Source organism: Magnolia sinica, chromosome 1, assembly GCF_029962835.1.
Source record: "Magnolia sinica isolate HGM2019 chromosome 1, MsV1, whole genome shotgun sequence".
In the NCBI taxonomy this organism is placed as follows: Eukaryota; Viridiplantae; Streptophyta; class Magnoliopsida; order Magnoliales; family Magnoliaceae; genus Magnolia; species Magnolia sinica.
In genome coordinates, this window is record NC_080573.1 from 130234776 (window position 1) to 130262176 (window position 27401).

The window sequence follows — 27401 nt, forward strand, 5'->3', positions numbered from 1 at the left end:
TTGAATATCTTCCATTTCAACCGTTCATTAAATATCCATTATTCAGCTAGTTATGCAATCAAACCGTTCTGGGTTTCCATTCAGAAGCCATCCAAAGTGGGACCCACGATCTAAATGGTTTAATTTTAGTTAAGCACATCCTCAGCTTAGCATTTGGTAGCGGCTGCGTATCAACCATCTCAGTCTGAGAGAGTACCAAAGTTTCTCGCCCTTGACTCGATGCCACGTCATGTGGGGCCCACTTACCATTGCGTTTTTGTTCAAATCCTTAAAACGTCGTTATGTGATGTTGTCTCCACGTAGAGCTGAGTCAGACGCGTGAAAATTGGTTGGTGTATGTTTTGAATTGCATGTATCCAGCCCAGCATTTTTGGAGCCTTCTTTATTTTCTTCCTTTTATTTTTATTACTCTACCTAATATCTCCTTTTAATCATTCTCTCCCTGTACATCTGCCCAAGGGTATTTTCGTAATTTGAGATTTATCAAATCTCATTGCCCTTTTTCCTCAACAAACCCAATCACCTTTTCTCATCTATAAATACTCTTCTAATTCCATCCTTTCACGCCACACCTCCCATACAAACAATCTCTCTCTCTCTCTCTCTCTCTCTCTCTCTCTCTAATTGCATTTTGGGCCTTTCCCATTCTTGAATTTTAGTAAGAAGATGACAATCATCATTGAACAGCCTCAATTGGGTAAGTTCTGTAACTCGTGTATAAACAATACACCAAAAATTCATATATAAACCATCTCGGCCATTCGACCGTTGCGTTGTCCACATGCCATCTCTACAATGGGCCACTACCCAAAAGATAGAATTGATATAATGATCTTAATGTATGGTTTATGCACCATTTTTTTGTGTAGACTTATGTAATATGGGTACTAACCTATTTTTTAAATGGCTTTGTTAATTTCAGGAATTGAAGTTGATGAGAAGCAGATTGCCGCTGATTCAAATGAATTGATATTGGACGGTGGATTTCTAGTGCCGGAAACAAATACGTTCGGACACACATTTAGGTTATTTTCTCCTGCCATTACAATTGCCACAATTATACTAATTTATTCAATAGGGTCCGCACATATACGCACGTTGCCTGATACACTACCACCATCACAAATGAGGAGAATGTGCGAACGGGTGCACTTATCAAAAGGTAATTTCCCCAATGTTTGGTGACGTTCGATAACCGTCGGTAAATGTGTGTTAGAACCGAAATTTTCTTACGATTTTAACAACCAATGCAACGAAATTTCTCATCTCTTCCTCAAAGACCTTAGTATTTCAATCTTCTTTCTTACATTCTGAGAATACAAGGAGTGTTTTATGGTGGAAATTGGTGTTTGGACATTCTGCACCTCTGCAAAAGAGTCTTTGTAGGTATACGTGGATTAGTATATGGGCTTATCACGATCGTCAATGGTCGATTATGGGACCGACGACCCATTTGATTTATGGAGCTGATTGAGTCTGCACCATTCACCACCGTGTGATCACAGTAGTTATGAATGCATACACCAAATATTCGGTGTATGTGCCAATCATTCCCTTAAAAAGGCATGTTTTCTTTTTCTTTTCAGTGTTTCTTAATATATGCAACAACGTGATTGTTCTGTGAGCTTGGAAAGATGGACCCCAGCTGAGCACGGTTGGGCCCACCATTTTCACCTATAAGGGGCCCTTGCATGTAAACTAGTCCCATTCGCTTGGTACAGAGCACTTAGTGTGAGATCTGGACCGTTCTTCACGATGGCCTTACCAAAGTTTTACCCTGGCCCGAAAAGAAAGATTATCGGACCTTGCTAACCTCTGGGACCGTCAGTCAAACCCTCTTAACCGTTCATTTTTTTAACGATCGAATGAACTGATAGGATTGTCTCGTTGGCTTGACTTTTGGGCAAGAGTACATCCGTGTTTGGCCAGACAGAGCTTGCGTACATGTTCCACGTGTACAGCAGCTAGCACTCTTGTTGACTTTGTAGGAGCTTTCCTTGTCCCACACGGGTAATATTAGCACATGAGCAATATTTGTCCGTCCATTTGTTTTGTACATTGTGACCCATTTGATAAGTGGGCCAGGCTGAATTCTGGGTCAGTCCATCTTAAAAGTGGGGTCCACCTGATGGATGGGTCCGATCCTGCACGCGTGCACCAGTATGGCGAGTGTGGTGACATGTACATGGACTAACTTGTAGGATTATCCATAGTTTCATTAATTCCAATTATCAACATTTCATACTCACCGAGAATTTATTAGGTGTAAACGGGTTGGGCCTCGGGTTATTTTAAACAATTCGGGCCAGCCCATTCAAATTTTGATTTCTACTGGGTATGGCCCTGCCCATCAACGGTCCTTCCTACGATGAGACTATCCATTATTATATCCACAAAAGAAAATTAACACTGTGATTGAATTCTCAACAGGGATTACGATGCGGAAAGCGAACGGAAGAAGACCGTTGAAGAATTCTATCGGATAAATCACATCCACCAATCATACGACTTCGTAAGGCCCACAAAACTATATCTGGACGGTTGGTGAATTTTTGAACACTTAGGCAATATTGTTCTAAACTTCATGGAAAATGTAGGTGAAGAGAATGAGAGAGGAGTATGGGAAGCTGAACAGGGTTGAGATGAGTATCTGGGAATGCTGTGAGATCCTCAACTCATTCGTTGACGAGAGCGATCCTGACCTCGATGAGCCTCAGATCGAGCACTTGTTGCAAACAGCGGAGGCGATCAGGAAGGATTATCCTGATGAAGATTGGCTGCACTTGACTGGCCTCATTCATGGTATCCATCCATTTCTTAGTCCATCTTTTGTGATTTACATATGATGAAAATTTCCTAATTTTCTGGTCGTGGCTCAGCTCGCTTGGTTTGGTTAGACTGTCCACAGGCTTGGACTTGTTTGTGTCAGTCTGTAAAAAGACTGCCATTAAGCTCACTTCATCTTAGTACACAAACTATTGAAATTATGTAATTAATCGCTACATAACAACTACTAAGTGATTAAAAAACCGCCCCCTTGATTCGATTGATAAATACGCGAAGTCTAAATAAGCACTGCATTGGATGTAGCACTTCACTGACATTTCTTATGTGTGATTCAGATCTAGGAAAGGTTCTGCTTCATCATAGCTTCGGAGAGCTTCCCCAATGGGCTGTTGTCGGTAAGAATCGTTTATTTTAAAGAGTATTTCAGTATTCAGAATAAAATCTGTCTTTTTTCCTTCTTGGGTTTTTCATATAACTCTGAATATCCATGTTACAGGTGATACGTTCCCTGTCGGGTGTGCTTTCGATGAATCAAATGTTCATCACAAGGTCCCTTTCACTGCACTATTTAAAAATTGTTTACATGGGTTTGTAAGTATTAATCTATCTTAAGGTTTTTTGACATTCTTTTTTTGGGAATTTTACAGTACTTCGAGCAGAATCCCGACTTCAATAATCCTGCTTACAACACAAAGCTTGGAGTTTATTCAGAAGGATGTGGACTCAACAATGTGCTGATGTCGTGGGGGCACGATGACTATATGTACTTGGTATTTCTCTTCACAGCCTTCTAATTAGTGGGTTTGTTTCATACTTCTCTAATACACTTAAAGCGTTTGACTCTAACCACTGATTTTTCATAGGTGGCCAAGGAGAACAAGACCACTCTACCTTCAGCTGCTCTGTTCATAATCAGATACCATTCATTCTACCGTAAGTACTAGATCATGTCATCTCCTCCATATGTTGTGATTTGGGTACTAAAGCCGGTGGATTGAAAGATCAATTCATTTAAACAACGAGTGTTTCTGTTGTGTCATCTTGCAGCATTACACCGATTGGGAGCATACAGATACCTGATGAATGAGGAGGATGTTGAGAATCTGAAGTGGCTTCAAATATTCAAGTAAGACCCTTTTTTAAGAGAATTAAGTAGTACTAAGTAGTGTTTGGATGCTTAATTTCATAACTTCAATGAAGTGTTGAGGACCAAAATGGAGCAAGCCCTGCCATACAAGTTGAAATGCATTGGATTGCAATAGTGGTATAGCCATTGTATGAACTAAAATGGCGCCGCCTCTGCTTGAGTTATTGCAATTCATTTCATTTGAGCCAACATTGCATTGCTCATCATCTAATTTCCATTGTTTACGTCGATTTAACTAAACATTCATGTCATGTGCAGCAAATATGACCTCTACAGTAAGAGCAAAGTCCGGGTCGATGTCGAGAAAGTAAAGCCATACTACCTATCGCTCATCGAAAAGGTAAGTACAATTTGAAATGTTCCCCCATTCGACGAATTTCATCTCTTTTTCTTCTGAGAATTTCCTAGTTCTTAATTTACGATCTTTTGCTGCAGTACTTCCCTTCAAAGTTAAGATGGTGAAGATTGGAGCAGTCGATTATCATCTCGAAGCGGTTGATGCGAGGGAGAGGATTTATATACTTTTGAGAGATGCATCTTCATATGTAAGATTGTGCTGTATGTGTAATAAAGGTGGTCTTCACTGAGGAGAAGATCACTTCACTTTGTTCTTTTGAAGCTGTAATTCTCGAATGCTGCTGTCTGGTTTTCGGTCATCGATTGGTGTAATGCAGAATCCATTGATTAATAAGAGTGGATTTGGAATCCACACACTATTATTGTTCAAGATCCAGGCGTTCTGATTAGTTAAAAGCAAGCACGATTTTCCAATGCTCTTTGATGTTTCCTTGTGTTTACTCCTCTCTAGGATTTATTTTTTTTTTTATTTTTTTATTTTTTGAAATGCTCTTGCATGGTGTGCTGGCGAGATCTGTGCCATTCATCAGGTGGTCACATCAAGACAGGAGGACAGCTCCCATCAAAAGACTTGCTAAGTCATGGCTCACTTGGCCTCAAAAGTCGAGCCAAATCCAACCAGCATCGACTGCAGCCTCAATTCAAAAACGACTCCGACCTCATTTTGACTGACCTCAAACTCAGTCTGCCCGATCTCGAGCTCATTCTGCCCGACCTCAAGCTCAGTGTGTCCGACCTCAGGCCCGACCTCAACTTCGGTTTACATAAGCCTGAGGTCGAGCTCAGCCCAAGCCCAAGGTCGAGCTCAGCCTTGGACCCCGGCCTAGTTGGCTACCCACCACATGAAACCTACCAGAAAACCTTCTAGATTCTCTCCGAGGATCTCGGAGGAACAACCGCACTTCCTCAAAATCAGTCTCCTAGTATAATACGGTATCTCATGGCGGATTCATTGCTATACCCAGCACCGCTTCCAAAGGACATATATATACACGCCCCTTCCATGGAGAAAACCTAAAACTCCTTACTCAACTAGACCCAGGTTCCCTACCTGACTTAGGCATCAGAGGTCCCCGATGCTTGCCAGGGTCTCCTTTGTTCTTCCCTTGTGCTGGTACACGAAGGAAGGTCCGGGGAAAGCTAACCAGATTTCTGCACCAACAAACGGTGAATTAGACAGGCCCTACTGGTCGAAATAAAAGGTTGTGGTTAAAATGATTCTACCATTGATCCATATCTGATGTTTGAGTCCCTGCTTCTTTGGTCACAAGACCCACCTGATGAGTGGCCTGTGTATCACAGGCACATATCAATAGAGTAGGATTTGAATCCTATTTCCGGTTGTAATTGTTAGGAGTCGTTTGGTAACAAGGATTTGGGGCGGTCTGAGTGTATTCCAAATCAAGGTCCTTTTTGCTTGGAAATCTCCTCCTTTTTTGTTTTTCTTTTTCTTTTTTTGCACTCTTTTTTAAGACAGAAGAGCAATATGTGTCCTAGGGTATTAATTTATTGGGCACATAGTCTACTGATGATATCCTCAGCTTATGACCCGTCGAAGGCTTAGAATTTCATCATTTTCAGCCAAAGTATATATTACAATCATTGTGTCAAACATTAGGTACTTACGGTAATTCTAGTTAATTTAGTAATTAAATTCAAACTCCTCCAAATAAACTACATAATTTAAGTCCAAGGCTACTTTTTGATCACTGGAGATTTTGAATCCTGGGTGCCAAACACGGCTAAAGAATTCGGAATCCACTGTATTTCAAATTCACGAAATTTCTAATCCGAGTATTCGAAATCCACGGTGGTGCCAAACGAGGGCTAGCTGACTCAAAATCCTTGAGCACTCCCTACAGATGCTTGTAGTCCATCATAGACTCTGATCGGGCCCGATAGTTAGAACCATGGACTCATCTTACCCAGCCGGACTGGTTTAAAATCCGGGCTTAAACCAACCCAAGACCCATCGATCTGTTGCCAGTCCTAGCTAACGGCCTCCTTGATAGATACAAGAGGGTTTTCTCTCTCAAAGGAAGTGCATTTGTGTTGAATTCGCTACATTCATCAGGTGTGGCCACCTAAATGTTCAGGCCCTCCTACTTATCAGACAAGCCACACTTGCATGAGAAAATGGTAGTCCAGCCCAACAAGTGGACCCCCTTAATTTCTGGACAGGATGAAAGATGGTCATGGTCTGTCAACTGATGATTTTGCTAGGTCCAGTGTAAGTGTGCCTTGTAGGCACCTACCCTGCTTTGACATTCCACCCATTTCTTGCCTAAAACTCAATTTGTGCGGAATAGATTATGAGATTAGTTAGCCCCAAAACTCAAAAGTGCTCTCCACACGTGGCGCATGTTCCCTTCAGAGCATCTGGATGCTATGTCACAAGCTTGGAAGATAATCTGCACATTGTAGATAAGAGGATTGTATATAACATGTAGGGGGCGTTTGGATATCATCCAAATAAGTTACTTTTTAATATATGTCAAGTAATTAATTTATTTTTTTCACTTATGGTATTTTGGTAAGCATTATTGTAAAAGTAATTTATCAGCTAAAAGCTACTTATTTTAATAAGCTTTCTTTTTAGCTTTCCAACTTATAATTTTTTTAACCTTTCTTTCTCTCACGGTCAATGTCATGGACTGTCTACATTAGAGGTGGGGCTCATGCAGTGGACGGTCCACATAGAAGATGGGCCCCACATGATGGATGACCCCATATTAATGTGGGCCCGCATTGGATGGTCCACATCAAAGGTCGGCCCATAATGATAAGAGGCCAACATTCAAAGCGGGCTAATATGATGGACGGCCCACTTCAAAGGTGGGGCCTACATGATGGACAATCCACATAGAGGTGGGCTCCACATGATGGGCAATGGACATTGAATTTGGGATGCACATGATAGATGGGCCTTATTGAGTTGGACCCATATATGGATGATCCACATTAAAAGGTTGGCCCCTAATAATGAATGACCCACATCCAAGGCAAGCCCCACATGATGGGCAACCCACATTGAAGATGGGGCATACATGATGGATAATCCACATCAACGCGGGCTATCCATGATGGGCAATTAATAATGGTGGGCCTCACATGATGGATAATCCACATCAACGTGGGCCCTGCATGATCGACAGTCCACGTCAAAGGTCAGCGCTAATGATAAGTGGCCCATATCCAAGGTGGGCTCCGCATGATGGATGGCCCACATCAAAGGTGGGTCCCACATGATGGACAATGCACATCAAAGGTGGGCTCCACATGATGGGCGGTGGATATTGAAGGCAGACCCCACAATATGGACAATAACATTGATGGTGGGACCCACACGATGGATAGCCTACATCAAAGATGGACCCTATATAATGAACGGTGCATATAAAAGGCCAGTCTCTAATGATGAATGGCCCTCATCCAAGGTGGGCCCCACATGATGGGCGACCCACATCAAAAGTGGGGCCTACACAATAAAGGGTCTAAATCAAAGGTTGGCCCCAAATGATGGGTGGTGGATATGAGGGGAACCAAATAGACTCAAGGAATAATTACTTATAATGATGGAAGCCAAACATGTTTTTCTACTTATTGATTAATAAGTATGTTGTTTATCAAACATACCTATCTACTTATTAAGTAGAAACCAAGATAAACTACTTATGGCTTAACTTAAGTAGCTTATCTTAAGTAACTTATAATCCAAATGCCATAATAGTTTACTTTGGATAAGTTACTTATGTCATAAGTAACTTATCTTGGTTTATACTTAATCAACATATAAGTATGTTTGATAAACAATATACTTATCATCCAAAAAATAGAAGAGCATATTTGGTTTTCAACATTAGTAATTATTCTGAAAGACTATTTGGTCTCCCTCACATCTATTGTCTATCATGCAGGGCCCACTTTGATCATGGGTCATTCATCATTAAGGGTCTACCTTTAATGCGCACAATTCTTTGGGTAGGACCCACCTTTGATGGTAATCATCCATCATATATGGCACACCATCAATGTTATTGTCCATCATCTGGGGCCCATCTTCTATATCCATTACCCATCATGTAGAGCACACCTTTGATGTGCACCGTCCATCTTATGGACCCACCTCCGATGTGGGCCGTCCATCATGTGGGACCTGCCTTGGATACTGGCCACTCATCATTAGCCCAACCTTTTATGTGGACTGTCCATGATGTGGGGCCCAACTTGATGTGGAACATCCATCATGTGGGGCCCACCATTATTAATGACCCATCATGTGGAGCCCACCTTTAATGTGGGTTGCCCATCATGTGGGCCCCACCTTCACTATGGGTTGCCTGTCATGCGGGGCCTACTTTGGATGCGGGCCATTCATCATTAAGGGTGGACTTTTGATATGGATCGTCCATCGTGTGGGGCCACCTCGATATGGGACATCATCATGTGGGGCCCACTAGATCATCTACCCATTCCTTGGCTGATTTTCCATGAACTTAAAAGGAATTCATAGTCACAAAGAGTATATTCTTTTGAATAATTTTCTAAGTTGCTGGGTCACTAGTGAAAATAAAGGAAATAAGTTACTTTTAAAAGTTGAATAGTAATTTTTTTTTTTAAAACAACTAATAAAAAAATAAGTTATTTTTTCTAAAAAGCGGGCCAATAAAGACATCTAAATTAAGTAAAACTGTGGGAGTTTTGTAGGGTTTTATAGAGAATTCAGAAATGTTTTAGAGTTTTTTAAGTCTTATAGCTGGACTCTGGAAAATTAGCCCAATAACATTATAGAGAATTCATAATTGTTAAATGAATGCTAGCTATTACCATCCAAATCATTAATTTAAAAGTACCTAGAATCCTTTTGTACTTATACAAGAGAAAGTTCTCATTTGGAACTCGCTCCTTAGAGTTGTAACCTTCTATACAATGTGTGATACAAGGATTTCCATCCCAGTATCTTGCATTCACTTTCCTTTTTATTATGAGTTTTATACGCTGATTTATTGTTGAACTCGATGGTGAAGACCTTCCATTTTTATCAGCTAGCTCCCTCATGTTCATCCTACAACTTGGCAAGTGATAATGGCAACACCAAGATTCATGGTCCACAAATTCCCTCGACATTTCAAGTTTTTGGTTGACAAGCAGAGGAATTCCATTTTTTAAACATAATATCATTTTCATGCCCCACACACATTTCATGTCCCACATGCATTAACGAAGCTAATGAATGCATGAGTCATAGAATAAACTAAGGTATGTACAAAGAGTATAATATTATTTTTTTCAAGAAACAACTCCAGACACCAGCTACCATATGCATTGCGCGGATGTCTTGCATTCTTGCTTGGCTGGCACATGTGTGGCGTGTAAAGTTGTAGAATGAACCTCATTCAAATGACCTTGTAAAATAAATGGTTGGAGCCCGCTTGATACCATTTTTAATGTTTATGAGGATGTCAATGAGTGATAGGATCGTGTCAAGGTTGGCCCTAGCCCAATGCAGAGGCTCTTGCCTTGTCCCTGACCATAGAGAGTCAGGCTAGCCAAGCTAGAGTTGGTCCTATAAGTTAAAGATAAGTTATCTATATGATACATGTGCAATTGGTAAAAGCATGTTTATGTACCATCATATTCTTCTAAAGAATCAAAGTTTTTCTCTAACACATTTCTTTCAAATAAGAGCATTCATCAACCAAGCATATGCTTATATGTACTAAGGAAATGGGCAGAGTTGGGCCGGGCTATTTATTATTGGCGCTAGCCTAGCCTCATTCAAACATTAGGTCTAGATTTCAAGCCTGAGCCTATCGGACCTAGAGGCCAGAGCCTTACTCCTTTGGGTAAGGGCCGCAGTTGGACAGTCAAAACCAAAATGGCCAGTTTGATAGTTGGCAATGTGATGTATGACACACATGCGCTCAGAAATTACTTAGAATTGCCTGGGAGCCATACAAGTAATTCAAATCAAACAGTTCAAGTTCAGTCCAAGTCGTGGGGCTTCGCTTGGATGTGGTCCAATTACCGGGTGGTTAAAAATGGAGGGAAAAAAAAAATCTGATGATTCAATTTCAATAAATAAGTGTCCATGAATCAGATTCAATCAAACCCATTTTTGAACAGAGACAGTGGTTTCAGGATTTAGTCGGTTAAATTTGAGTTGTTGTTTGCTACATGTGCAATTCCTAAGTGCCAATGTATCAAGCGTTGTACGATGCCAGAGTATCAATTAATCCCCTCTCGCATTCTACTTGCAGCTGAGCGTTAACTGGACGGTTAGGATCCTGAACTGGAGAGAAGGCTAATCAAATGAACGTTATTTATTTCTTTATTTATTTGGGGGTAATTATTACATAATTTACATTATTCCAAACCTTCTTCGAAAATATCTTCAGAAAGTTACTACATTACTTATCATTGGACTACCTCGGTTGCATTCTTAACGTGGAAGTTGGGGTTGGCCTTGCTACCAAAGGAGTGGACAGCTCAGGTGGGCCCATCATGGTGTTTATATGAAATCCACCTGAATCATTAAGTGAGTCATCCCATTTTAGGCTCAGGGCCCAAAAATCAGCCCCATCGCAAATTCAGGTGGACCACATAATTCAAAATAGTGTACAGTATAACTCTCACCCTCCAACCTGTTTCCCTTTGTTGTGGCTCATCTGAACTACTGATGGGCCTCCATCTGTGACTCCGGTGGACAACACCAAGGGAAAAAGTTTAGAATGTAAGCATTGCTTGATACATCATATCCAATTGTGTGGTCAACCTAAATCACTTCCTAGGTTGAATTTTTGTTCTTGGGCTTAATATGGGGTGACACACCTGGTAGTTGGGCTGGACTTCACATAAACATCATAATGAGGCCTACCTGAGCCACTAACCCTTTTTCTTCCATGGCTAACCTAACTTCCATTAAGAGACTAAGGTAGTTAAATGATAATTACTTAAATTAATAAGGTAACTTATTGTAAACCTTTTGGATAAGGTAGTGGATCGAGTTAGAGCTGGGCATCGAGTCGAGTTGGACCAAGTTAGGGCTGACTTGACTCGATCCAGATTTGAAATAGGCCTGACCCAAACTCTATCCAACTCAATACCGAGTCCAGCATGCCTGATTCGATCCGAGTCTGGTTTGGTGTGGACTAATCCGAACCAAGTCTGATCCGGTCAGAAGTACCAAGTCAAGTCAAGTTGGCACCGAGTTGGATTGAGAGATGAGGGAGGGAGAGACCGAGAGAGTGGAGAGGAGAGAGAGGAGGAGGAGGAGGAGGATGGTGATGATGGTAGGTGGTTGCCGGGCTTGGAAGATGAGGAGTATGAGGGAGGGAGAGAGAGAGAGAGAAGCCGGGCTTAGAAGATAAGGAGAATGAGGGAGGGAGAGAGAGAGTTTGGGATCGGGTTGGGGTAAGGTGCGGCAGTTAGGGTTAGAGATGATGGAAATTAGGTTTATATATATATATATCCAAACCCGAGTCACCTGGGTTTCAAATCGAGTCGAGTCTAACCGAATCAAGTTTCGGGTCAAGTTACTAGGTAACTCGAACTCAACTCGGTTTGAGTACGGATTGGGCGAAACTTACTCAGTTCGGAACGACTCACTCATTTGATTCGGATCGAGTCTTCCCGTGCCCACCTTTAAGTGGAGTGTAATTTCTATAATTTGTAGGTAGGTTTTTTTTTTTTTTTTTTCTTTGTGAAATTTACATTTTTTCAAAAACATCTTCTACAGTGTCTTATTGTCCCAAGGAGGGGAAAATGAATATGTCAAACTAGCCCTACTACAGTTGAAATTTTATGGGCCTGTTCGGTTGCCACTTAAAAGGTGATTTAACCTCATCTCAGAGGAAGTTTGCCTTTTCTAAAGGCATTTTTGTACTTTCAAATCCTTTCTGCAAGTAGCCCACAACACTTCTCTTTCCCTTTGTCAATTACTTAAATGGAAGGTGTTTATTAGAGAGCTGAGGTTGGGGAGCCTGCCTTGATGGTTGTGTGACATTTATTCTATACATTTGTTGTATTATATTATGTTAAAATGTTAGCCAAAAATTAAAAGGACCAAGACTCCACTACTCTACAACAAAGGAAATGGGGATGATGATACCATTCTCTGTCCCTCTTAGCACGACATTCTCTTTGCCTTTTTCTTTTTCTTTTTTTTCTTTTTATCTGTCGCTCTCATTTGAATCTCTCTTTCTTTTCTTTTCTTTTTTTTGTTTATCTTGTTTGGGTGTCATGGGTGCCATGCCCCTTAGTTTTACTTAATTGTGTGGTTATGTGTTAGAGATTATTTTTTTAGTAGGGATTGAAAATAAAGCTTTTTTCAATGCATATATAAACGGAGGAGATGTGCAAAAAATGTGGGCCTGCTATGATGTATTTGGCTTATCCCCACTGTTCATCCATTTCTCCAACTGATTTTAGGGCATGAGCCCAAAAATGAGGTAGATCCAAAGTTCAAGTGGACACACCACATGAAACAGTGGGAATGAAACGCCTACCATTAAAAACTTCTTGGGGCAAAGAAATTTTGGATCTAGCTGATATTTCTGGTATCCTCTTATCCATATCTGTGTGACTTAATAAACAGGTTAGATGACAAATAAACATCATTGTAAACTTTAGGAAGGAAACACTCAATCAACTGTGGACGGACGTTTTAAGACCACTATTTTCTCTAGTGTGGGGCACTTGAGCTTTGGATCTGCCTCATTTTTGAGATCATGCCCTGAAATGTTCCATAAAATAGATGGACGGCATGGATATGTCACACACATCACAGTGGGGCCGTACATCTGCCTCTTTTTTTAGATCATGCCCCGAAATGTTACACTAAAATGGATGGAGAGCCTGATATGTCACATGCATCAAGGTGGGGCCCAAAAATTTAAGTCACCACTTTTGGGACCAGTTTTAAAGGTTTAAATACTCAGCCACTTCCAAACAGGCATAAAATCGAATAATTATAATTAGCCATTTACAAGTATTTATATATGAAATGAAAAATGGTACAGCCCCTTAGGTAGAGTGAAATGAATTAAGTGGCAACCAAACACACCCTGCAATTTTAGATGATCCCAGTAATCCTATCACTGTCAGTAGATACAAATGAATTTTCAGAACACCTGATATTGTTAACATTGGCAGACGAAAAAGAGAAATTATTCAATGGTAACTTATAGGGCAGTTGATCTTGGTGGATTTTCATCTAGGGTTGGTTCATCGAGGTGTATGAGAGTTCCCAAACGTCATATAAAGTTGGTTCATCTAGTTGTTAGGGCCCACCGTGATGTATGGGCTTTATCCACGCCGTCCATCCATTTTTTTTTAAGATCGTTTTAGGGTACGGGTTGAAAAATGAGGTAGATCTAAAGTTCAAGTGGACCACAACACAGAAAGCAGTGGTGATAGTGACAGACACCATTAAAACCTTCTTAGGGGCCACCTTGATGTTTATTTTCCATCGAACATGTTCATAAGATCATATAAACCTATATGAAAGGAAAACACAAATCTCAGCTTCATTCGAAACTTATGCGGCCCATGGTGGGCGTTCAATCCCCATTATATGGTCCACTTGAGCTTTGGATCTTTATCATTTTTGGGTTATACTCCAAAATGTTCTAGAAAAATGGATGGACAGTGGCGATAAAATCCGTATGTCACAGTGGGCCCGACAGCCCGGCCCTGCCTGGAGGGATTGTGATCCAGGCGAGGGCAGGACACAATCGCCTCCGTCTACAAAACCTCTTTTGAGCAATTGCGGGAAGCACCCCAGCTCTGTGGGACCCACTTTGTATGTGTAAATTCACTTCTCTCAACAGGTGAGAACCCTTATTTTGACCGTACATGCAAAATATTAGTAAAATTGCTACTAAAATCACTTAAGTTCATGTAGTGTCGTCCGCCAGAATTTTGGGTCAGTCTGATTTTTGTATATTCACTTCAGCCTACTGAGTTTCACCTGATTAACTGGTTTGATGAAAGATGCGCACCATGGTAGCACCACACATAACCCATGGTTGGTATCTCATCCTAATTGCTCCCTTTGATGTGGTCCACTAAAGTTTTAGATCTAGCTGATTTTTTTTTTTCCAAATCTTATAATTAAGGATACAACATGATGTAACTTTAACCAAACTTTATATTGTTATAAGCTTCTATCATAATTTGGAAATTGTGTCATATTAATGTCACCTTAGACAACTTCATCTGGTGTGTCTAAAGAGAGAGCGGGGGCACTGCCGATAACTCCAAGGTGTATTTGAACTTTTTTCAGGGTTTTAGTTTATCCTGATGTCCGCCCCATTGAAGTTCCTACACCAAGTTTGATTATCTTGATATCTCATGGCTATAAGGGCCAGGTCAGTTACACCTCAAGTAAAAATGATCATGTCAAATCAGCTTTTAGCGGTCGGCTGAGTTCTCATTTCTCTCAGCCCTTGAAGTGCTTAGGGAATAATAAGACCTTTTAAGGCTTCCTCAAGTTCTCCAATATGTCCCATCTTAGCAATGTGTTGATAAGTTGAAATGATTTATATATACAACTGATAGGCCCCACAAAGGTTGGATGCTTTGCTGACCATCCGTGTCCATTGGGTCAATGTATGAGTGGTATTGTTAATCACTATAACTAGTAACTACTCTCTTCCTACTATGAAAAGGGCATCTCCTAATAACTTTTAGATGTGATTGATCAACGGTCCTAGTGATTTGCTTTTAGCCCTTATAAAAAGAAAACTGTACTACCCAATATACTCCATGGATCCTCAATCATCACAACCATTCATAAGATCACATTAAAGGGGAAAACTCAAATATAAACTTGATCCAAAACTAATGCAGCTCCCTAGAAGTTTTAATGGTGGGCGTTCAATCCTAGTCGGTGGTCCACCTAAAAGATCACATTAAAGGGAAAACACAAATATCAACTTGATCCAAAACTAATGGAGCTCCCTAGAAGTTTTAATGGTGGGCGTTCAAGCCCTAGTCAGTGGTCCACCTAAACCTTGATCTGCCTCATTTTTAGGCTATTGTCCTAAAATAATCTAGCAAAATGAATGGACAGTATGGATAAAAACAGGTACATCACAATGGCCCTCACAAAGCTCCTACATGGACTGTGTTCATCCACACGATTGGCTTACTAGAATAAGTCTAAATTGTGTAGATTCCAATTACAAGCTGCCAAGTACAGTTGATGATTGAGAATCACCGGAATGTGATTGTTATTTGGATTCCAATGCATTCTTAATACAACCTCGAAGGACTTCCAAGGATTGAAATGAGCCACTGAGAAAGCCTACAGCCGATGGTTAAGATCACCTAAATGGCGCTGATTTTTGGCACGTGGATTATCTACCTTCTAGATCTCATATACGTGTCTATCTTCTAGATCTCATATGCGTGTCCCATGCCTAGAGAGATCTAGCGCTTGATGACCCACCATAGGTATTAGAATTTAGCATTGAATACTTTTTTATCTACTCATAAATATTACATTAGCATAGATTTAGTTATTAATTAGGACATATTTAGATCAGAGGATTAGTTGGTCTAGAATTTCATTTGGTCCCATATAAATTACATTTGATGTTTGAAAATGATAAGAAGGCTTGGATTAATCCATGCATCATATATAGCATCCAATTCCAATATTTGAGACAACAGGATTGCTAGTGAATTTTGAAATACACTACATCTTGAGATCTATATTTATGCATGCATTTTATCCATGCCATCCACTCATGTACTATCTTTACATATATATGACCTAGACTTATACATGCATGCAAGTGACTAGCATCTATTGTGAAACTTGGTCCATTAATTATACTTCTATGATATACCAAACAATACTAGTTTCACTTATTACAATATTTTTTTTCTCTACCCCCATCAAAATACAGTAATATTTCCAAAAATGCAATCATTGTGTAATAATGATATTAAAATCACCAACTGCAATTCAATAACATTCAACCCTCGACTGTGGCTTGTTAGGTAACAATGCCGGACACGGATTGCAATGGTCCCACCTAACCTGGAACCTTAGGTGGGACCCATTGTGATGTTTGTGAGAAATCCATCCCGTCCATTCATTATTTTAAGCTCATTTTTAAAGCATGTGGTCAAAAATGAGCCAAATCCAAGACTCAAGTGGGCCGAAAATGTAAGGATTAAACGTCCACGGTTGAAATATTCATGGGGATACATATATAAGTTTTGAATTAGTCTAATATTTGTGTTTTAAGTTCATTCCGGTAGGAATGATGTTATGAATGGTATGGATGGCATGCAAACATCACTGGCGACCCAGGGAGGTTTCAACGGTAGAAATTTCCCGACTCTCCTTTTCCTCTAGTGCAGCCACTTGACGCTTGGATCCTACTCACTTTTGGTTTCAACTCCTAAAATGAGCTCAGAAAACGGATGGACGGGTAGATTTCACACAAACATAATGGTGGGCCCACCTAGGTTTCCATCGCATGAACCTCGTGCGAAAGCCTTTCGCACGAAATCGGCGTCCAATGATGCTTGGAGATATGGTTGCCTTTCGCACGAAATCGGCGTCCAATAATGCTTGGAGATATGGTTGCCCATGTGGCTTTATCTGGATCCTCCGTGGCTTCACAATCAGTTTCCATTTTCAACGCCTTGGATGTCACCGCTCAGATATTTCCATTTTTAGGTGGATAAACAGTCGTCGAACATGGGAGAGCGGAGTTTCATGATGCTCTGGCAGAGTGTGATGGTTGATACGCAATCGTAATAGAAAACTCCCACACCATTATTCAAACTAAACCGTCCAGATTGTGTAAATCACTATAGATAGGTCATCATCCGGTAAATCAATCTGATTTAATGGTCCTAGCCTCGGATAAAACGACACCTGTTTCCTGAATTTGGACCGTTGAATATCTTCCATTTCAGCCGTTCATTAAATGTTCTTTGTTCAGCTAGTTGTGAAATCAAATCAGTGTGGGTTTCGGTTGACGAGCCATCGGCTAGTTGTGAAATCAAATTAGTGTGGGTTTCGCTTAAGGAGCCATTTAAAGTGGGACCCACCATCTGAATGCTTAAGTTTTAGTTAAGCGCATGCCAAGTTTGGAAGTTGGTAGTGACCGCGTATTAACCATCTGCGCCTGAAAGAGTATCAAAGTTCCTCGGAAGCGGATTGGCTGGTGTACCTCGCACCAGCTATATAGCTGCTTAAGTTCTGTGGGTCTAATCATGAGGTATGTGTTATATCCAAACCGTCCATCCATTTGGAGAGATAATCTTAAGGCCCGAGACGAAAAATAAGATAGATATAACTATCAAGTGGACCACACTACAAAAAGCAGTGGGTGATTGAACATCTACCATTGAAACCATTTTTGGGGTCATAGAAGTTTTGGATCAATATGAAATTTGTTTTTCCTCTTTATTCAGGTCTTTGTGACCCTATGAACAGATCGGATGGAAAATAGACGTTATGGTGGGCCCTACGAATTTTTTAACAGTGAAAATCATTGTCTCTGCTGCTATTTGTGGTGTGGTCCACATGATCTTTGAATATGATTCATTTTTTGTATAATGCTCTAAAATGATCTCTAAAAATAGATGAACGGTGTAGATATAATAAATACATCAATGTGGGGCCCATGTAACTTTGATCTCCTTTGAACCGTTCGTACAACTCGGAGCTCGTGGGAGGAGCGTCAGTGCTCGTCTAAACTAGCCAATCCGCTTCCAAGTTCCTCACCCTTGACTGGATGACACGTCATGTGGGACCACTTTCCTTTTCCTTTTTTCTATTTTTGTACAAATCCTTGAATCGTCATTTTGAGATGTTGTTTCCACCAACGTGGAGCTGAGTCAGACGTCTGAAAATTGGTTGATGCAAGTTTTCAATGCGGGCAGATTGCGTGGTGTTACCTCGGTGGTGTGTTTGATATCACCAAGTTCTGTGGGGCCACCATAATATATGTGTTATATCCGAACCGTCCGTCCATTTGAAGCGATCGTACGTTTTAGGGTTTGATCCTAAAACTGAGACAGTGTCAAAGCTCACCACACACCAGAATCTTACGGGTGACAGAAGATTTGGATCAATCTGAATTTGATTTTTCCACTCATATATGTCTCTGTGACCTTATGAATAGGTTGGATGGCAAATAAACTGTGGTGTGGTTCACTTGAGCTTTGGATCCTCCTTATTTTGGAAAATAGCCTAAAACGATCTCATCAACTGGACCGACGGTTTGGATATAACAGGTACATAATGGAGGAGCCCACAGAACTAGGTGACGTCAACACACCACCGAATCCGCTTCTGTTTTCAATTGTAATTATCCATCCTAGCTTTTTGTAGATTCTTCATTTTTTTTTTGTTATTACTATGCCCAATATCTCCCTCCAATCATCGTCTCCTTGCACCTCTACTCATGGGTATTTTCGTAATTCAATATTTATCAAATCCCCTTAGCTTTTTTTCTTTAAAAAACCCAATCACCTTTTCTCATCTATAAATAACCTTCTAATCCCATCCTTTCATCCCACACCTCTCTCTCTCTCTCTCTCTCTCTCTCTCTCTCTCTCTCTCTCTCTCTCTCTCAAATTGCATTTTGGGACTTTCCCATTCTGAAATTTTAGTAGGAAGATGACAATCATCACTGAACAGCCTCAACTTGGTGAGTTCTGGCACCTGTGTATAAATATGCACCGAAACTTCATGTATAAACCATATCGGTAGTCCGACATGATACACATCACCCGCTGCATTGTCCATGTGCTTTCTCTACAATGCCGGCACTACCCAAAAGATAGAATTCATATGTGGTTTATAGACCATTTTTTGTCGTGTAGACTAATGTGATATGGAGACCAACCTATTTTTCAAATGGCTTTGTTATTTTCAGGAATTGATGTTGATGAGAAGAAGATTGCCGCTGATTCAAATGAATTGATATTGGACGGTGGATTTGTAGTGCCAGAAACAAATTCGTTTGGCCACACTTATAGGTTATTTTCTAATATGCCACTACAATTGCCAGAATTATTCTAATTTATTCGATAGTATGTGTGTTGCCTGATATGCTACAACCATCACAAAATGAGGGGAATGTGGTGCACTTATTACACGCTGATATGTCCTCAATGGTTTGTGGAACGTTCAATATCAATCAATAAATGTGTTAAACATGAGATTTTCTAAGGGCTTTTAACAACAAACAAATAGTCTTTCATCTCCATCTTAAAAACCTTAGTTCTTTGTATTTTCTCCCTTGCATGTTTAGTGTTTTCATGGCTTTTATTAGGTGGGTCCCACACATACGCATGTTGCCTGATACACTACCACCATCACAAATGAGGAGAATGTGCAAACGGGTGCACTTATCACATGCTAATGCCCCCAATGTGTGGCGACGTTTGATAACCGTCGGTAAATGTGTGTTGAAAACGAGATTTTCTAAGGATTTTTAATTACAAATAATAATAATTTCTCATCTCTGCCTCAAAAACCTTAGTATTTCAATCTTCTCTCTTGCATTCTGAAACTACAAGGAGTGTTTTGTGGTGGAAATTGGTGTTTGGGCTTTCAGCACATCAGCAAAGGAGTCTTTGTAGGTATACGTGGATTGGTATATGGGCTTATCACGATCGCCAATGGTCGATTGTGGGGCCAACAACCCATTTGATTTATGGAGCTGCTTAGGTCTGCACCACCCGATCTCTACCGTCTGATCACAGTAGTTATGAGTGCATACACCAATCATTCCCTTAAAAAGGATTTTATTTTTTTTTTTAATTATTATTTCTTTTATGAGTTTGGAGAGAGGGACCCCAGCTGAACATGATTGGGCCCACCATTTTCACCGAAAGGTGGCCGTTGCATGTAAGCTAGTTTCATACGCTTGGGACAGTACTTAGTGCGAGATCTGGAAAGTTCTTCCGTGGGCCCTACCAAAATTTCATCCTGACCTTGCTAGGCTAGCCAACGAGCAGCCAGATCTCGCGCACATGTTCCACGTGCACGACGGCGCCGCGGGTAGGAGCGAGATAGTGAGAGTATCAAGCATTTGACTTTTAACTCAAGTAAATTATTTTCTTTTATGGGGGTATATTTCAGTCATGAAGAAAACATTAAAAAAATTGCCTTGAGATTCCGTGCATGAGGTTTGCTTATCCCACACGGGTGTCTAATATCAACACATGAGCCAATATTTGTCCGTCCATTTGTTTTGTACGGTGTAGCCCAATTCTTATGTGGGCCTCGCTTAATTTTGGTACGGTACATCTAAATAGTGGGGTCCACCTGATGAATGGATCAGATCCTGCACGCTTGCACTAACATGGTCAGTGTGGTGGCATGTTGATGGGCTGACTTACACCAATGTAAGATTATCCATAGTTTCATTAATTATAATAATCAACAGTTCATACTCACCGATAATTATATGGCTCTCAACGGGCCGGCCTATTTGAATTTTGATTTGATTGGCCTGGGCCCAGCCTATCAACAAGCCTACTTACTATAAGACTATCCATAATTATTAGGCGATCCACAAAAGAAAATTAATGCAATGATGGAATGTTATATAGGGATTATGATGCCGAAAGCAAACGGAAGAAGACTGTCGATGAATTGTATCGGATGAATCGCAGCCAACAGTCATATGACTTTGTAAGGCCCACGAAACTATATTTGGACAGTTCATGGATTTTTGAACACTTAGGCAATGTTCTAAACTTTGTGGGCCCATGTCATGGAAACATGTAGGTGAAGAGAATGAGAGAGGAGTATGGCAAGTTGAACAAGGTTGAGATGAGCATCTGGGAATGCTGTGAGCTCCTCAACTCATTCGTTGATGAAAGCGATCCTGATCTCGATGAGTCTCAGCTCGAGCACGCGTTGCAAACGGCTGAGGCGATCAGGAAGGATTATCCCGATGAAGATTGGCTGCACTTGACTGGCCTAATTCATGGTATGCACCCATTTCAAGATCCCCATGTCAAATGCTGTTTTGGTTCATCTTTGCTGTTTACATATGGATGAAAATATCCGACTTTTCGTTTCGGCCAACAATCCAATCCACTCCTGGCCCGAATCTTTAGCCAGCAGCCCAACCAGACGCAGCTAGCCCAGCTTCAACCCTATGTAGAGATTATCAATTTTTTGGTCTGATCACTTTAAAAGGGTTGTTGCATTTGGGACCACAACTTGAAATAGATCAGGAGATGTTTCAATTAACCAAGCAAGCATTGGGCATGCTTAACAACTGCTCGATCTGGAAAAGACTGCCGTTTAGCTCGCTTTGTCTTAGTACACATATATATACCATTGAAATTATGTAATTAATCTCTACATAATGACTACTAAGTGTTTAAAAAACTGCTCCCTTGATTCGATTGATAAATACGTTACCTCTAACTAAACATTGCATCGGAATGTACCACTTCACTGGCATTTCATGTGTGATTCAGATCTAGGAAAGGTTCTGCTTCATCCTAGCTTCGGAGAGCTTCCCCAATGGGCTGTTGTGGGTAAGAATCATTTTTTTTCAAACAGTATTCCAGTATTCAGTACAAAATCTCGTATCTTTTTTCCCTCTTGGGTTTTCCTTATTACTCATGAATATCCATGTTACAGGAGACACGTTCCCCGTCGGGTGCGCTTTCGATGAATCCAACATTCATTACAAGGTACTTTCATTGCACTACTTAAAAATTGCTTACATGGGTTTTTAAGCATTAATCTATCTTAATTAGGTTTTTTGACATTCTTTTTTGGGAATTTTACAGTTCTTCGATCAGAATCCCGACTTCAATAATCCTGCTTACAACACAAAGCTTGGAGTTTATTCAGAAGGATGCGGACTCAACAATGTACTGATGTCGTGGGGTCACGACGACTATTTGTACTTGGTATTTCCCTTCACAGCGCCATTCTAATTAATGGGATTGTTTCAATTTTCTCTTATACACACAAGCATTGAATCTAACCACTGATTCTTCTTAGGTGACCAAGGGAAACAAGACCACTCTACCTTCAATTGCTCTGTTCATTATCAGATACCATTCGCTCTGCCGTAAGTACTAGATCTTATTATCTCATCCATACGTTGTGATTTGTGTACTAAAGCCGGCCATTTTAAAGATCAATTCAGTTAAATAGCAACTGTTTCCGTTGTGTCATCTTGCAGCATTACTCCAGACAGGAGCATACAGATACCTGATGAATGAGGAGGATATTGAAAATCTAAAGTGGCTTGAAATATTCCAGTAAGACCCTTTTTTAAAAAGAATTAAGTAGTACAGTGTTTGGATGCTTAATTTCAAAACTTCAAAGAAGTGGATAGGACCAAAATGGAGCAAGTCCTACCATTTAATTTGAAATGCATTGGATTGCAATACTGATACAGCCATTGTATGAACTAAAATGTCACCACCCTAGCTTGAGTTATTGCGATTCATTTCATTTGAGCATCCAAACATGCTCTCTTGATCCAACATTTCATTGCCCATCATCAAATTTCTATTGTTTACATCGATTTAACTAAATTTTCTTGTCATGTGCAGCAAATATGACCTCTATAGTAAGAGTGATGTCCGGATCGACGTCGAGAAAGTGAAGCCGTACTACTTATCACTCATCGAAAAGGTGAGAACAATTTGAAATGCTTCCACATTCGACGAATTTCATCTCTTTTTCTCCTGAGAATTTCTTAGTTCTTAATTTAAGACTATTTGCTGCAGTACTTCCCTTCGAAGTTAAGATGGTGAAGATTGGAGCAGTCGATTATCATCCTGAAGTGCTTGATGCAAGAGTGCGGATTTATAAACTCTTGAGAGATACTTCTTCATATGTTAGATTGTATTGTATGTGCAATAAAGGTGGTCTTCACTGAGGAGAAGATCATTCACATTTTTATTTTTTTGGAAGCTGTAATTCTCGAATGCTGCTGTCTGGTTTTCCACGTATTGTTTGGTCATCGATTGGTGTAATGCATAATCCGTTGATTAATAAGAGTGGATTTGGAATCCACACACTATTGTTGTTTGAGATCCAGGCGTTCTGATTAGTTATCAGCAAGCACGATTTTCTAATGCACTTTGATGCTTCCGGTGTTTATTCTTCTATTGGATTTTTTTGGGGTCATTTACAATAACCTACCTACCTTTTAATCGATTTTCAAAGAACAGCCAAACTTTAAAATATTTGAAGTAATCCGCTAACTTTTTGCTCCGTACGGATTAACCGCCTGGCATCTTATACCTTGCAATGACGTACGGTTTTAAAACCTTATTTTATACAATGCTCAAATGCCCTTCTTTTGAAAAATAGGGGAGCGGTCAATGTTGAGGGATACCAAGCTAGGTGGGGCCCACTATGGTGTTTGTGAAAAATCCACCCCGTTGGAATGTTTTGACAAATCATTTTATGGCATAAGCGTAAAATTAAGGTAAATCCAAAGCTCAAGACGGCCACACAACAGAAAATAGTAGACATTGGACGCCCACCGTTGAAACATTCGTGGGCTGCATAAGCTTTTGATCGTGCTAATATTTTTTATCTTTCAATTCCTCCCAGTAATAAAGACCTTATGAAAGCAGCTGGGCCACTTTATTATCGGTTTGGATTGCATATAAACATCACCGTCAAGCCTAAAATGTTTTGCACGGTAGGTAGTCCATTTCCACTATTTCCAGCCGTGTAGCTAACTCTAGATTCAGATCAACCTTATTTTTTATTTCTTATCTTAACATGATCTGCCTAAACGGATGAATGGAGTGGATTTCTCCCAAACATCACAGTACGCCCTGTGCAGTGGGTCAGATATGTCTTTCAAAAATAAATCAGCCACCTGTAATTGCTGGCGGCTCTGTCACATCCAACAAGGTGCTTTTATGTACGTGAATTACACCTTAATGTAGCAATCGTATATCCACACCGTCCGTCCATCTGTATTTTCAGCTCATTTTACGGCATTATTCCAGAACGGAGCCAGATCCAAATCTCAGGTGGAGACGTGGAGTACATCACGGGAAACAGTGATGATTTAACATCCACCGTTAAAAACTTCTTAGGGGCCACATGAGTTTTGGATCAAGATGATGTTTTTGTCTTCCCTTAATCTTGATCTTTGTGACCTAATCAATAGGTTGATGGCAAATAAACCTTATAGTGGGCCTTAGTATGTTTTCAATGGTGAGCGTTCAGTTACATTGTTTTCCTACGGCATGGTCCACTTGAAATTTGTATCTTCTTCATTTTTGGAATCCCACCCTGAAATAAACTACCAAAACGTATGGACGGCGTGGATATACATTGTATGTATCCAGGTGGGTCCTACGGTCAGGGTCTACCACATCACTGGTTCCCGGTCCCAGCCACGGTTCATGGGAGGGATGCCCATTGCTTCTGAAGATATAGCTTCCTGAACCCCATCATGATGTATGTGTTTTATGCATGCCGGCCGTGTATCCATTTTTTTTATATCATCATACGGCATGATCCCAAAATTGACGCAGATCCAAATCTCATGTAGACCATGCACGCTACAGGAAATTGTGGTAATTGAACGCGGACCATTAAAAACTTCTTGGGGGTCACAAAAAAATTGGATGAAGTTTATACTTGTGTTCTCTCTTCATCCATGTCCGTGTGACCTAATCAACGGATTGGATGGCAAAGAAACATTACAATGGGCCCTAGGATGTTTTTAATGGTGGGAGTTTAATCACCACTGTTTTCGTATGGTGTGGTCTACCTCAGACTTGGATCTACCTCATTTTTGGGCTTTTAGATAAATAATTATAAAAAATGGATGGACGGTATGGATAAAACACATACATCTTGGCGGAGCTCACAGTCCAGTAGCCACCTGGCTAGTGGCCGCTTCAATAGGCAATCCACCTCCCCATGGAGGGAGAGGATTAGGTGCAACCCCATCTCACTGCACACGGTGCTATCCCGTGGGGCTCACTTAGATACATGTATTGTATATCCACACTGTTCATATGTATTTGCAAATCATTTTGGGAGATGGGCCCAAAAATTTGGCATATCTGAATCTTATTTGGATCAAAACACAAGAAACGTTGGTGTTTGACCATTAAAATTTTTTCATGGGCCACAAAAAGTTTGGATCAAGCTGATATTTTCTTTTCCTTTCATCCAGTTTTGTGTGACCTTATCAAAAGGCTGGACAATACAGTACATGCATCAAGGTGGGCCTCACTACCAATGCTGTCCAATGTCACACCTACTCCACTTAATCATCCTTGGGTGGTAAGTTAGGTGGGGCCCACCATATTGTTTGTGAAAAATTCATACTGTCCATCCATTTTCTATATTATTTTAGGGTAGAAAAAAAAATGAAACAGTTCCGATGCTCAAGTGGATCACGTTAGGTAGATTTATTTTTCGGTTTTAAAATTGCCACCATTGAAACTTGATTAGAGGTCAGATTTACCTCATTCTTTTGACCCATGGCCTAAAATGAACGTACAAAATGGATGGACAGTTTTAATAATCAACTGTATGGGATGGCCATCTCTTTTGCACCTTTTCTTGAGGCAGATTCGGGAAAAAGAATAGACTTTTTAAGCATTAATGACGTTTCCCCTCCGCCTCGTCAAAGTCGAAAAGAGGTTTTCCCACTGCAGATCTTCAACGGGTATCTATAAATATCCCTTTTCGTTAATGCTCTTGCTTGCATGCGGTGCTCGTGAGATCTGGGCCATCGTTAGGACACTGTTTATGTTCCATGAACGGTGAATCAAACAGACCCAATTATATGGGGGTTACCAGTGGAAATAAGTGGAGATGGTTAAAATGGCTTTACCAATGATCCGTATTTGTTGTACACATACTTCTCACCTGCTGTTGAAGTCATTGATTCTTTGGACACGGTGCTTGTTTACATCCATTTTTGGTGCCTATATGATTAAGTAGAAAACTGTCACATTGTGACACTATGTGCTTCGCGCACATGGAAGAGACGTAGTCGCACCTGAAGAGAACTTCGGTTGATTTTTCTTCAACTTTATGCATTTTGTTATTAAATTAAATGTGATGGTATGGACCCTTATGCATGCCTTTATGGGAATGAATTGTTGCGTGTCACATGGTCATCCTCACATGTTTATATAAAAAAAAAAAAAATCATTCGAGAGAACAGATCTATCTCAAATCTAGCAATGATATTCTCGATGGCGTCGTCTCTCTATGGTCCTTTCAAAATGGGACAATTTCCTAGAGACATTCAGAGAAGGTATCAGCGATCGAGAAGGTTCTGAACATCAGGAGATCGAACCTATGTTCAAGCAAAACCAATCTTTGTTAGCAATACAAATTCTATTGCTACATCATGAAATTTCTGTGATAATATTTTCATTTTCAACATCATGAAAATTTTCACATTTTTTATAATTTTTTTAATTTTCTTTTTCAGGATATTATTTTTTTCTCAAAAATCAAATTCTTTTTTTTTTCTAAATTATCAACTTTATTCAATATTCTTTTTTTTTTCCCCACAAAATAGATTTTTATTAAATCACAATTTTTATTTTTTCAAAATCTAATTTTTTTCTCAAACATTGTTAAATTTTTTAAACTTCTCAATATTCTTTTTCATGTGATATTACAAATCATTTAAATATTAGTTTTAAATTAAAAAATAAAAATAAAAATTCCACTCATTTGATACAAAAACAAAATAAATTTTCTTTTTGCATTCAATCAATTGCTAAAAAATAATCTTAGATACAAATATGTACAATTAAACCACTGAAATTCTATTAAGAAACAATTATTAGACTAAAAAAAAAGAAACACTTAATTTTCCACCATATTCAAAAAAAAAAATTAAAAACTAACATTTAGGCAAAAGTCCTTTTACGACGGACCATGATCCGTTGCAAAGCAACTGAAAAGTGCGCCATTTGATACTTTGGGCGGGAATTTGCAACTGATGTAAGAATGCCAAATCAAAATTTGCGACGGATTTCGTCCGTCGCCTAGTTACGACGGACAAAAACCTGTCGTAAATACGCCGTAAATCAGATTTTAGCGACAGATTTTGGTCCGTCGCGAAAATCCTCAAACGTTCGGACT

General features: G+C 40.0%; 2 protein-coding genes across 2 annotated transcripts; both read left to right on the top strand.

Moving 5' to 3' along the window:
- The first annotated feature begins 549 nt into the window (after positions 1-549).
- On the top strand, positions 550-4661 carry LOC131217000 (probable inositol oxygenase). The gene is made up of 11 exons (XM_058211673.1): positions 550-697; positions 923-1025; positions 2431-2512; positions 2598-2802; positions 3123-3182; positions 3284-3336; positions 3435-3557; positions 3651-3720; positions 3835-3913; positions 4193-4274; positions 4370-4661. Exons 1-11 carry the CDS (start codon positions 667-669, stop codon positions 4394-4396), a joined length of 915 nt encoding a protein of 304 aa, XP_058067656.1. The 5' UTR covers positions 550-666; the 3' UTR covers positions 4397-4661.
- A 14166-nt stretch (positions 4662-18827) lies between these two features.
- On the top strand, positions 18828-23345 carry LOC131217005 (probable inositol oxygenase). The gene is made up of 11 exons (XM_058211686.1): positions 18828-18972; positions 19201-19303; positions 20885-20966; positions 21063-21267; positions 21767-21826; positions 21933-21985; positions 22085-22207; positions 22302-22371; positions 22486-22564; positions 22862-22943; positions 23039-23345. The coding sequence occupies exons 1-11, from the start codon at positions 18942-18944 to the stop codon at positions 23063-23065; spliced, it is 915 nt and encodes a 304-aa protein (XP_058067669.1). The 5' UTR covers positions 18828-18941; the 3' UTR covers positions 23066-23345.
- The last annotated feature ends 4056 nt before the right edge of the window (positions 23346-27401 follow it).